Raw genomic sequence first — 13,654 nt, 5'->3', positions numbered from 1 at the left:
CTTATAATACTATATTTTTAAAAAGAAATACAAAATTTTAATTTATCTAAAAAAATTTATTTTTGAATTGTGTAAAGACTATAAATAAATATAAATTATGTAATTTATTAATATTAATCAACAAAACAGTGTAATTTAATGTAAATCTATGTTTTTTAATGTTTTAAATTATATAAAATGGCTCTTTTAAATACTTGAAGCCAACACAATAGTAAACCTTATATTACCACGTGTTTTTGTAAATAAACCAATTTAAACTTTGTTGTCCTTAGAAAGTTTTTAAAAAATCGAATAAAACGCACATTGTATTACAAATGTAAACATTTACAGAAACTACAGACACTTAACTTTAAACTTTGGACGATTTAAGAATGATTTTATTTACCTTCGTTTAATAACATTAAAATAAGTGTAAGCCAACATTATTTCAGAGTGATTTTTTGTATTCAATATATAATACGACATAGTCAGCTTGTGTTACATAAGTTAAATATAAAATTTACATACTTTTACAAGTTAAAATATGCTTTAAAAACTTTTACAAACAACTAAAACACTCGTGAGTCAAATTTTATACATAAAATTAAACTCGTATTACTTTGGATCGATCTTAACAAATACGATTCTTCTTCCTGTTTATTGATAATTAATAAATAACTCTTTTAGCTCAAAATCTTTAAAGGTTATTTCATTTTAAAATCTTATAATAAAACTAAGTATATATGAAAAATAGTTTTTGGCATAAAAACGTTGTTCATTTTTATCGAAACACTTGTAATATATGTAAATCAATTTTTTCTAACAATGGAAAATTCCATAAAACTAATTGATAGAAGCTTGTAAAACTTACTTTATATTGAACAAGTTCAAAGCACTGAAATAATTTTCATGTCAATTAAGGGATTAGAATATCTGTTAACGTCAGTTTAATCTTCCATTGTTTTAATTGACATCGCGAAAGCACACCTATGATCAATTTCTGTAGTTAGCTTAGAACAATGATAACAAATAACAGCATAACTTGATAACTCTTCATTTATTTTGGTATAAAAAAATTATATAAAAATATATATTTAAAAACATTAGTTATCATACTTTAACATCCAAAATGGCACCCAAACATAAATACATTAATATAATGGTAACACCATATATTTAAATATATATAATTTTACAAAAATTATAATTAATTGGTCAATATATTCATTTTAATAAATTATCAGTTTGTAAAACTTATAAATATCACAATTATATATTTTAAAAATGTAGTTGTTGGTGTAAGTAATCTCATTTAAATATAAGTCATAATGCAACGAAATAAAGACTATTGAATATGTATTTAAACCATCAATAATAATATCAAGTAGATACAAGTATCTAGTTAAAAAGATAGGTAATAAGAATAATGTTTAAAAATATATCTTTTATAAAACTTGCATATTTTTTTTTAAATATAAATTTATAATAAAATTAAGATTTCTCCATAAAATAATTATTATGCAAGACTTTTTTTTAAGATATTATTACAACAACTATAATGATAAATTGTAATAAACTGAGATTGCAAATAATATATGAATATAATTATTAATATAAACAACAATAAACTTTTGATCAACTAATAAAAAATAAAATATATGACAATTGAGAAGTAAAATATAAAGTTCATTACAAATCTACTTTAATATTATCTTGTTCCATGTAGTCTTTTGTTGTAATTACTACTGAGTCTTCAGTATCACTTACATATCCTTCGTCATAGGTATACCGTATGGGGTAAATTAATAATGGCGACGCTGATAAGGCTAGCAAATTTCGTTCAATAAACTGACTTAACCATTCGTTTCTAAAATAAATTGCAAATAAGAAAACAATATTTATAAATTAACCACAGTTATACAATGATAACACAGATGTATACAATGCAGAAGTGTTATTGGGAAAGTTTTAAAGATATTTTGTATCCGCAAAGGTAGACATAGCGATAAACGACTCACAATGGGGAAGACATAAGAGCAATGGTAATAAAAAATATTTTCTAAAAAAAATTATAATAAGGTTATAGCTTAATAAATAAACAAAAATTGTTTTATATACTTTCAGCGAAGAATTAAAATTTGCCACTCACGGTGTTTTTTTACTACAGAAAACCTGCACTGTAGATAAAAATTAAATTTTTTAATTTTGAAAAAATGAAAAATATTTATTTTATTTAAACATTTACTTAACATTGTATTGTACGTAATATAATATATTGAGATAGAAATTAATCAGTTTAATAAAACAATTATTTTTACCATGACAAAAAAATCAAATCTTATAAGAAAAAATGTTACCGTCATATGGGCCAACTTGGAGCGATAGCTAAATTTCCAAGTTTACACAAATGTTTAATTACCCCAAACAGTTAAATAATTTAGTTAAGTAAAATATTTTACAGATCCCGTGACTTAACTTTTCTGAACAAATATTTTGTGTTTATTAACAATACATGTAAACATTTTACTAGTAGATACATTGTTGGTGCATTGACGTTAATAGTTTTTTTTTATGTTGTTTTATGACAAAAGATGTATACAATTCTTTATTTAAAATTTTTCTATAATAAATAATTAAATTAGTTAACAACAGTAACAGCTAGTAAGTTCTAACATATTATATTAGAAACGCAATAAAAATTGGCCTATTTGACTGTACTTCAAAATAAATAGATATTTTTTGCATTAAATTATTGTTCATGAACAATATTCACAAATTTGGACAACTTGCAAAAAAATTAATGTTTGTCTCTTACCACTTAAATTTGTTCTCTATAAACCAAAAATATTTTTGAAGGATCTTAAACCATTTTATTTTTTACTATTTAGACATTTATAGCGTTGTAGATAAGTTTCTTTTATAAGAGTAAAGGTTTTAATTTTATAAGTTAACCCCTCGTTTATAGACATATTTTGTAAAATAAGAATTTATAATAATATGGAATACCAAATACTCGCAGTGATAACGCTTTAGTCAAATTTAAAAATCTTTATAATCAGTGGCTTAATTTATATAAACATAAAAATAGAGAAACGACATTATACCGTCAACAAGAATTGCGTTTCATATTGCAAATGACTTATCTTTTTGATATCACTAATGCGAATGCTTTAATAAAATACATTTAATGAAAATCAACTGTTTATATTGGCTCAGCGAGAACCAGGAAGATGTAGATTTATGTCTACTATTCACTTAGTTGGTTCACAAAGAGAACAACAGAAAATTGAATGTGGAGAAAAACTGTGATTTTATAAAGAAAAAATGATTAAAAAAGCGTCATGTACTTTTACTTTATCTGATACTGACACAAGTGAAAACAATTCAAAGATAATTTTGAAGTAAAGATTAAAAAATCTATAGTAAATAGAACAAGTAAAAAAAGTTTAAGCCACTAATTACTAATGAGTTGGGAGCTGTTTAAGGCAGAACCAGAGTATCATTGGGTATAAATCTAAATTCGCTGTCGTGCAGTCATAGTGCAATAAAATTCTACGGAGAAAACTATAGACAAGAAATAGCTAATTTTATTAAAGAATCATTTTCAACGAGTAGCAAATTAACAGTTTATTAGGACGGAAAATTAATGGTAAACCTTACAGCGAAGAAATACGTAGATCGCCTTCCAATACTTGTTTCAGGTAATGGTAAAGAAAAATTACTACGCGAGAAAAAGTTAACATTGTCTTCTGGTGAAATACAGAGTACGACAGTTTTTGATAGCTTAAATAATCAAGAATGGAATTTAAGTAAAAGTGTTGTCTCAATGTGTTATGACATAATATCTTCAAACACAGGAAAAAAAGGAGCTCACGTTTTTTTGGAACAGAAGTTGGGAAATACTTTTTGCTTGCAGACTAAAGTATAAAATAATTACTAGGACTGCATTTCAAGTGGCATTACCTACTCCTACATTAAAACCAGAGAATCGACTTTTTGTCCACTTTTTTTGTTCTTATTGGTCAACTATTTATAAATCAACATTTGAGATACTAAGTCCATATATTATTCAAAGAATAACTAATACAAAAAAAAAATATTAGACTTTTGTCAAAAATCACTCCAAAAACAACAAGTGAAAGGTGAATATCATAACTTCTTAGAGTTAACTATTTTATTTTTTAGTGAGGGCACCCAGCAGAGAAGTAAAATTTATGACACCTAATTCAACTAGTCATGCTCGGTGGATGTCCAAGCTTCTTTACTTTTTAAAAATATTTATGTACTATAAAACAATGTCAACTTGATGCTAGAGAAAAAAGATTTGGAATTATTATGTATTATTTTTATAACGGCGTATATTAAAATTTGGTTCATGTCACAACTAGCTATTAATGTCGATGCAATAATTTACAGTTGATGAAAGATTTATTAAACTGTGATAATTTAGATATCGCTGTTTATATAATCATTGTTGTATCTTTCAGATAAATTAATAGAAAGAGGTTTATTTGATGAAAATGTCTCCCAGAAAAAAAAAGTAAAATTATGAATGCTATAATTAATAAACCCGATCTTAAAGCTCGTATGGTAAGGCCAAAAGTAAATCAAAATGATATTTAGCATATGCATCTTCATGATTATTCTAATACATCAATATACAATTCAATTATTTTAATTTTTGCTGTAAAAGAATTTTGGAAATCTGATGTCAATAAGTGGAAATATTCAAAACATTATTTAGAAGCTAAAGACATATTTCAAAATTTCCGAATTGAAAATTATGCGGCTGAAAGAAGTGCGTTAATTCAAGAACAATAACTTTTACAAATAGTTTCAGACCATCATAAAGCATATTCAAACTGCAACAATGATATAGCAAAAAAATCCAGCACAGGGGGGTCGCGGCACAGTGATGACGTATCATAGTTGGATCAAGTATAATGATATCTGACAGTGATTAAAAACACTATAAAAAAAAACGCTTCGATGCAAATCTTTAGATAGTGTTTAATTTTAAAAAATTGGTGGGTCATTCCAAAAGCTACATGATCAGCTAGTTCCTTATGAATGAAAAAGGGATTATTAAAAAATATTATTTCTCATAAAAAAATTGTGTTGATCCATATACTTTTCAATAAGTATAGTATTATAAAGTTAAAAATGTAAAAAATAAAATCGAGAATTTTCACACAAAAATAGCATTTGGTAGCCATTTTCACCGTAAAGATTAAATAAAGTCCAAAATTTTTTTTTCCATGTTAAAGTATATTACATTAGCTTTAATTTAAGATATAAATTAAAGTGTCAGACCTTCCGGAACATTTTCAAAAGTCAAGTTGAAAATGTAAATTTTTTGTGAAAAAGTTGTCATTTTGAAAATCCCCCTGTAGGCAGGTAAAGAGTCAGATTTATAAAAAAAAATATACCAAATGAAAGGTAATGATATCATACATCTATATAAAAAAATTATATTGATTTAGTTATATTTAAAAAAGTTATGGCAATTTTAAGTAAAAAAAATTGAAAAAATTTCGAAAATTAGCGATATATAAATTTGTAATTTTTTTGGAGATTTCCCTCATTTATGGAAAACTAGAAAAATGTTTTCAATTTTTGAGGGTAATGTTTTCGACTAGATACGATTTGTGATCTTTTGACGTATCATTGAAATAAAGCGGTTCGGTGAGAGCTGAGAAAAAGTGGTAACAGACACAAAAAAAAAAAAAGAAAACACATCATAGTAAAACCAATACCTTCTCAGCTTCATATCGAAGCTAAAAAACTAATTTACCTTTTATTTAATATTTAGAATATTTACACTTAATGACATTACAATACATTAATTTAATTATACTGATATAATTATTTCTATTTAAAAATTGTTAATTGCCAAGTAGTTTAATTTAATACTAAAATATGTCATCTTATTAAATGTAAAAGTTTTTAATTTCAATCAGTTTGGGATGACTCAAAAATATTAACTTTTATTTTTGGAAATCTTATTTTAGAGCTATAGAATATTAAATAAAGGGTAGGAGCAACATTTTTCAAAAAATAATTTTTTTTTGATCTTTTTGAACCACTTAATTTTCATTGAACATTAACAACTCTAAATTTAGAACTTAACAATGAACTAATCAATTATACTTTAAAGTAATACTTGATTTCTACACGTCCATATAAATAAAATTATTATTAAATAAATTATAAAGGATTGCTATCAATAAAATTTAATTATTTTAAAATAATTAAGTAACTTACCGTGGATGTTGATTGAACATAATAGGGAGAAATTCATCGACAGGCAATAGTTTTTTAAGTGGATCAGCGTCTAGTAATTTTTTTGCTCCTCGACCACTTATTAAATATCCAAGAGTCCAATAAGAATATCCAGGATAAATTAAATATTTAGAATTTTCTACTGGTACTTCATTGCTATCTTCCAACGGTTTTCGACCTATATATCTACAAAAATACCAATAAAATACGATTTGGTAAATTTATTTAATTCAATTTTTATTGAAGTCACATTTATTATTTACACTAAATCCCACGGAATGCCTAGACGTCTCAACTCTTCTAATATCGCTTGCAACTTAAAACGGAAATACGGTTCAAATCGTATATCATCTTCCAGGATCAACACTTCGTCTAAGCCCTCGGCAGTTATCTACACAAAAAACACATTTATAGTCATAAATACTAAAACTTTTAAAAAACATTTCGAGTATCGATCAAGCCAGCATAAAAGTTCAACATGAACTTATGAAATGACGAAGAAGCATTGGTCACAAACTTTATACACTTAAAACAATTGTTACTAGGTTTATTTCCTTTCTACATCTGACAAAACCCACCCGACCGCAACTGTAACACAAATGACCAAAATTACAATAGGGTAATTTGAATAAGACAATATACCATAAATTATTATTCTTCCCAAGTTCTCGTTTATTATTACTATATATTACAGAAACATTTATTTTTGAGACAATTAATTATAGATAAATTAGGATGTTATTTTTAAACTTAAAAATGTTAGATGAAACATATTTCAACGATTACTAAGAGTTCACAAGCAACTTTTATTCTGTTACCAGCATTTTATTTTTAATGTATGTTTCATATAAAGTCCTAATAATAGCACATTAATTTAATTTAAGTGTATAGAATTTTATGTTATACAAAAACATTTTGATATTTATCGATAATTTTAATTGGTTGATAATATAATATAATATAATTTTATTATTCTTTAAAAGAAAAACAATCCCTGCTTTTTAACTGACCTTTTTATAACAAAATCATACGTCTAAATAGTAAAAGAAATTAAAGTAATATTTAATACTTAATATTTAGTATATTAACGGACTTGCATTTGTTATTTTATAGTTGCATTTACTTATTATATTTTGCATAATATCCTTTATTAGGCTTCACCTAGCTAGGTGTTCAGAATAACAAAAAAAACCATGAGTTTAAACATGTTTTATATAAAAAAAATCTTATATTTACGTATTTCATAACTGTCTAACATTTTATTTATTTCAAAAATAAAATCCATTTCTTTCTTTACAAGATCTAAATGGAAAATGAAAAAGTGATCTATAAAGTTTATGTAAAATAGTTGTTACTAGGAATTGCAATGCAAGACATAGCACATCACTATAGACATACACATTATTAAGATCGACTTTAGCATGTCTATGGTATTCATCAAAGTGAATAGTTTACAAGCGAAAACGACAATAATACGATAAAAAATGTATACGTCACTTAGTACAAAAACAAAAACACATAAAGCTCGATTAACTTATATAACATAATAAACATATAAATGCATTAACATTTTTATTTAACCAAATAGTAGAAACTTTATTTGATAAAACTAAGTTAAATAAAATAGAAACAACAATTAATTAATTGTTGTTTATACATAATATGAGCTAATATATTATAGATTAATCTAAATAGTAAAAGCTTATAATATGTTTAATCGGCATTATTTTAAATATTAAAGTTTAAAACAAAATGATTTTTTTGAATTTTAATAATTAAGATAATTGCCATTATGTACATCTGAAATATACCAAACAAAAAATGAAAATGTTTATATTGATTTTTCAAAAGTACTAAAAACTTACGATAATATATTGTATTCAAACCACGTTTTAATTTTTTTGTACATTGTGGTAAGCAATTGTATACTAGACAATTGGTGACATAAAAAATGATGTACTTAAATAACAAAATTGTTGATTTATTATTTAAAAATGAGAACGCAGTCTTGGTGACTTAAAAAAAAATTAAAGGGTACTATAACAACATAATATTGATGAAATTTTCTAAAAGACAGAATAAATAATAGGTTTTAGTAATAATCTCTTTTTTTAATTAATATACTCACAACACTAAAACTACTATTTATTTAAATTGACTATTTACACAACAATTTATTTTTAAATTTTATAACTAAAACAAAGACATAAAAAAGAATGACGATTTTAAAACAATCAATTATAGTTATTAAGATATATAATTTTATTTACATAACAAAAACTTGAGCTGAGAGAAATTTTTTTAATTATAGATATGTTAAAAACTAAAAATGAAAAATGATTTAAAATTACAAGCCCAGATAAAAATTAAATTTATTAAGTTAAACAAGCAGTAGCGCAACTAGCGAGAAAGTTGGCAAAGTATTTCTTTGCTCTCATGATTTTTTTTTGTTAAAAATAATGTCAAAATTTATAAAGAATTAGTTTTTATGTTGAAGGGGCCCTACTAGAGACACTTGCTATGAAAACTCTATGGTCTATTCGCACCACTGTAAATAAGTATTTTTTTTAACTGACAAACTCTTGTAATAATTTTTATTTATTATGATAATTTCAAAAAATATACATATATTTAAGCATTGAAAATAAGATTAAACATCATATATATTTAAATATATTCTAAATTTATAAGCGAATTAACTCACGTTAGTAAGAAGAATCAAATCTAATTATTTTATTCCTCTTACTACAGCAATAAATTTATCAATTTGTGAAAATTATAAATTGAAATTATTTATACATTTTATTTTTACTTCGAAAAATAGATAAAAAATTTATTGAATAAAAATAACATTTAAAACACAGTATAAATGTTTTAAGAGAAGACTGCAACACAACAGCATGCTTCGATTTGTTTAAAAAATAATAATTTTTCCATTATATAAAAAAGATTGCTCATTGAGAATCAGCAATTTTTGAATACGTAGAATAAATTGGACAAAAATTTTGTTTTCAACAATCCTATAAGTTGGTGACATTTAATGTTAACTTAAACTTAAAACATTTAACGTAAATTTTACGTAACATGTTTATGCAAAATATCACTATACAACTAAGTACCGCCTGGGATTTTTAATTTGACTTGATAATTTTGTGTTAAATAAATTAAATGGTTTGTAAATTGAAAATTAATCATAATACAATTTGTAAGTAAAATTAAAAACAAATTATTAAACAAATACATTTTTAATGTGTTTTAAGTACTTATTAAAATACTGTTTGATTTAGAACTAATCGATGTAAATAAATAAATCAAATATTAATTTTTATTGCTTACTTATATTTTACCAAAATTTATCTTTTTGATGAGTTCAACTTAAGTTTGTAATACTTAAAATAGAAAGTTCAAGGTTTTAAGAAAAGAATGTTTATAAAAATCGATGAATGGTTGGCATGTAAAACTAAAAATATATAAAGCTGAAATCCAGAGAGTAAAGTAAAATTGATTAAAAATAATAATACCGAGTTGAATAAAGAAAAATAAGAATTATTTTAATAAATTCTACTTGCACTGTACAATAAATATCATAAAAAATATTTTGAAATATTAAAATAATTACCATAGCCCACAATCTGTAATGACTCATGAAACATCCTATTTCTCCTTTAGTGATTGGTCTACAAAATATTCATGAAAAAAATGTTTGTTTAAATAACGGTTAAAATAAAGTATACATATAAATAGATTATAATAAGATACAAAATAGTTTTTTAAAAATAAATAAAAAATAAAACAACGAAAATTTTTTAATTGAGAAATAAAAACAACCATCGTTGTTATGTAAACCTCATTTATCACACATATAGATTTTTCACATGAATATTTGCAATCGAACTTAATTTCATGAATGTTTTACAAAAGCATAAATAACAAAACTGAACCGAAGTGTATAAGATAATAAATTTGGATTTGATTTCTATCTAAAATTCGTTCATTTTAATTAAATGGAAATACAGATCTATTCTTTAAATCTATTGGTCACACCATTTCACATAAAATATTAATTAAGTTAAGAAAATGATTTTTATGATTTTTTTATTTCATATATTTTTTATTTATCAGTTATTAATTACTTTCTTAATTCGTTCATTAAACTTTATAAGGGTATCAACTTTATATATTTTTAAAGCAACGGACACATTTAACTACCTTATAAAATAAAAAATGACTGGTCGATAAAATTTGGACCAATACTTGGTTAAATTACTAAGTTATAAACATTTTTAAATATAGAGTAGAGAGTAAATACGGATTATATTATTTTTATCGTTATGGATCACTTTGCCGAGCTCTTCCTCTATTATATATTTAAAAAACTCCTGAAATAATGGATTATAAATTCTTATCAATCAGTTATTTTCTTAATTATACAATTTTTTTATTTTATAAGATATTTACTTTTATATTAATCATAAAAATAATTATTATATTATTACAATAATTATTTTCTATAGTGATGGATGAAATTACTAGACCAACCATGATATATGGTTCAGAGTGTTGGGCGGTTGATAAGAAAGTAGAGCAGAGAATCAGTGTAGCAGAGATGAGAGTGCTTAGATGGATGAGCGGAGTGACTAAAGAGATAGAATAAAGAACGAACATATAAGAAGGAGTAGAGGTGTAGCGTCAATCGTGGGTAAGGCGAGAGAAAATAGACTTAGATAGTTTGGTCATATTATGAGGAGAGGAGAATGGGAAGCTGTAAGAACAGTTATAAAAATGAAAGTTGAAGGAAGAAGACCAAAAAATAGATGGAGGGGAGTTATTAAATGCGATATGAGATGATGTGAGCATTGAGGATGTGGAAGATTGTGTCAAGTGGAAGTTTAGGATAAGGGTACCGACCCCAAGTAATTGGGATTAAGGCCAGGAAAAAGAAGAAGAAGAATCATAAAAATAAAGTTGACACAATTATAAGATATAATGGATGAATTAAAAAAGGATTAATAACTGATAAATCAAGAAATATATAAAACTAAAAAATACTAAAAAGAATCCTCCTAACATAATTATTATTCTAAAACAAATTGAGTGGCTAATGTTAAAAAAATAACCTGTATTATATCAGGATTTCAAGGGAGGTCATTGGGGGGATTAAAGGATAGATCTCTTCTTTGACATATCTTTTTGTATAATTTTCATTATATATATTTTATATTTTAGAAACTTTATATATGATAATTCAATTTTCAAGTTATGTAACATAATTAATAAGAAAAAACCCAGCACAGGGGGGTCGCAGCACAGTGGTGACGTATCATAGTTAGATCAAGTATAATGATATCTGACAGTAATTAATATCACTATCAAAAAAAACGCTTCGATGCAAATCTTTAGATAGTGTTTAATTTTAAAAAATTAGTGGATTATTCCAAAAGCTACATGATCTGCTATTTCCTTATTAATATCCTGATTAAGATAAAGTATGTTGAATGAAAGATGTATATAAATACTACTTCTCATGAAAAAATTGTATTGATCCATACATTTTTTAAAAAGTTATAGCATAATAAAGTTAAAAATATAAAATACGAAATCGAGAATTTTCACACAAAAATAGCATTCGGTAGCTATTTTCATCGTGAAGGTAAAATAAAGTCTTAAAATTAAAAACTGTACAAAATTTATTTTAACATTAATTTTAGGAATAACTTTCGAAAATTAAATGGAAACCTATAATTATTTTTACACTATTATATAGAGAATGGACTAAATAAAATTTTGAAGAGTCCATAACCAATTTTGTGATATTACTTTTTGAATTAATATAATTTTTAGTCATATGCGAAAGGAATGTTCGACAGTGGTATTCTTAACTATTAAAAATAGAGCATCGTTAAACTGTAAAAAATGTAAATACTAAAATCTCAAAATTAATATTACTAAACTAATTTATCAACTAGATAAAATTTATTTTAGTTTATTCTAATTGTAAAAAAATAATTATAGGTTTCCATTTAACTTTCGAAAATTACTCCTACAAACTACTACTAGTTTTTCACAACAAACTTAATATTTATCATGATTTATAAAAATAAATAATATTTTATTCCATAATTTTTAATAAATAAAATCTTTATTTAATGAAAAAAAGGGTAATATTCTTAATAAATAATACTGTATATCAAATAAATTAACTTAAAATTAAATAAAATAGTTATTAAAAAACTAAATTTTTCTTTTTTTTTTACTTACCGTTTATAATATGGATCTTTATATCCCGGTAAAAGTTTCACACCCATTAAGTCTAAATCTATGTCCTTTATAGCTCTAAAAAACAGAATTTTTTTTAATTAATATATTTTAAATATATTGAAACGCACAAAACTAAATTATTAAAAATAAATAATTTAATATGTTTTTTTCACTATTATATTGATATACCTACCCGCTATTTTTTTAAATTTAAAACAAGAGAAATATTTCATTACATACTGCATAATACAATAAATTACTTAGTCTATAATTAACTCGAGGAAAGACAGTTGAAGGAGTACTCAATATAAAAACTTCTTGGCATTATAATAATCAATTTTAGGTATAGCGTAAAATATTATTCGAACAGCAATGTAAATTCAATCACCGATACCGTATATTCATTTTACAAACGATTTAGTTTTACAACGGAATAGTCGGTTTTTAACTTTAAGTTTATTTTCTGAAAATCTTTAAAAAATTAAATCATAAAAAAGCCTTAAGAGAACTGGCTTACGGATTTTTCGTTAAACCGAACTTTTTCTTTATCGTCGTTCACTAAATTTTGATATACTATATGAATTTGTTATACCAAGTATATTATTGTAAAATCATTATAATGACAAAAATGTAATACACTTAAATAATAAATTTAATATAAACAAAAATGAAAATGAACACCCATTAAATAAATTGAAGTAAACAATAAATCTTTTCCTACTCATATATTCAAAAAACAAAAAAATATAATAATAAATGAAACTTTTGTCCATCTTTTTACAATAAATTTTTATTGTATATCAACGTATTATGTCATAAAAAAAATTATTAACGATTAATGCCTTAAGTTACCCCATTCCTATTAAACAATATACAATACCACTCATCTCTAAAAATTTAACTAAAAAAGTATACATGTATGTATTTTTGAAAAAAAAAAACAGAAATAATCTAACTTATTTAAAACTTATAATTATTTATTAATAAATCTTGAAAATAATTAACCAAGTAGCTGAATAAACAAAAATGAGTAAATATACATTAGTAAATTAACAACTATCTTGCCTGGAGCTTTACCTTTGTGTAGTGGTTTAAGAAAATCAAGATAAATCATACACGATTGTCAAAATACGCT

The 13,654-nt window shown here is 23.9% G+C and overlaps 1 protein-coding gene across 1 annotated transcript in view; it reads right to left on the bottom strand.

Moving 5' to 3' along the window:
• Window positions 1–1,464: 1,464 nt before the first annotated feature.
• LOC126906120 (glycosyltransferase 25 family member) overlaps window positions 1,465–13,654 on the bottom strand; it is a 29,768-nt gene continuing 17,578 nt past the window's right edge. Inside the window, exons 6-10 of the mRNA XM_050686416.1 lie at window positions 12,520–12,594; window positions 9,881–9,938; window positions 6,525–6,652; window positions 6,244–6,447; window positions 1,465–1,846 (exon numbers count right to left, since the gene is read on the bottom strand). Of these exons, the coding sequence (XP_050542373.1) occupies window positions 1,669–1,846; window positions 6,244–6,447; window positions 6,525–6,652; window positions 9,881–9,938; window positions 12,520–12,594 (643 nt within the window). The 3' untranslated portion in view covers window positions 1,465–1,668. The remainder of the gene's footprint in view (window positions 1,847–6,243; window positions 6,448–6,524; window positions 6,653–9,880; window positions 9,939–12,519; window positions 12,595–13,654) is intronic.

Source organism: Daktulosphaira vitifoliae, unplaced genomic scaffold (assembly GCF_025091365.1).
Source record: "Daktulosphaira vitifoliae isolate Bord-2020 unplaced genomic scaffold, ASM2509136v1 Scaffold_4, whole genome shotgun sequence".
Taxonomy (NCBI): Eukaryota; Metazoa; Arthropoda; class Insecta; order Hemiptera; family Phylloxeridae; genus Daktulosphaira; species Daktulosphaira vitifoliae.
This window is presented reverse-complemented; position numbering and strand designations above follow the sequence as displayed.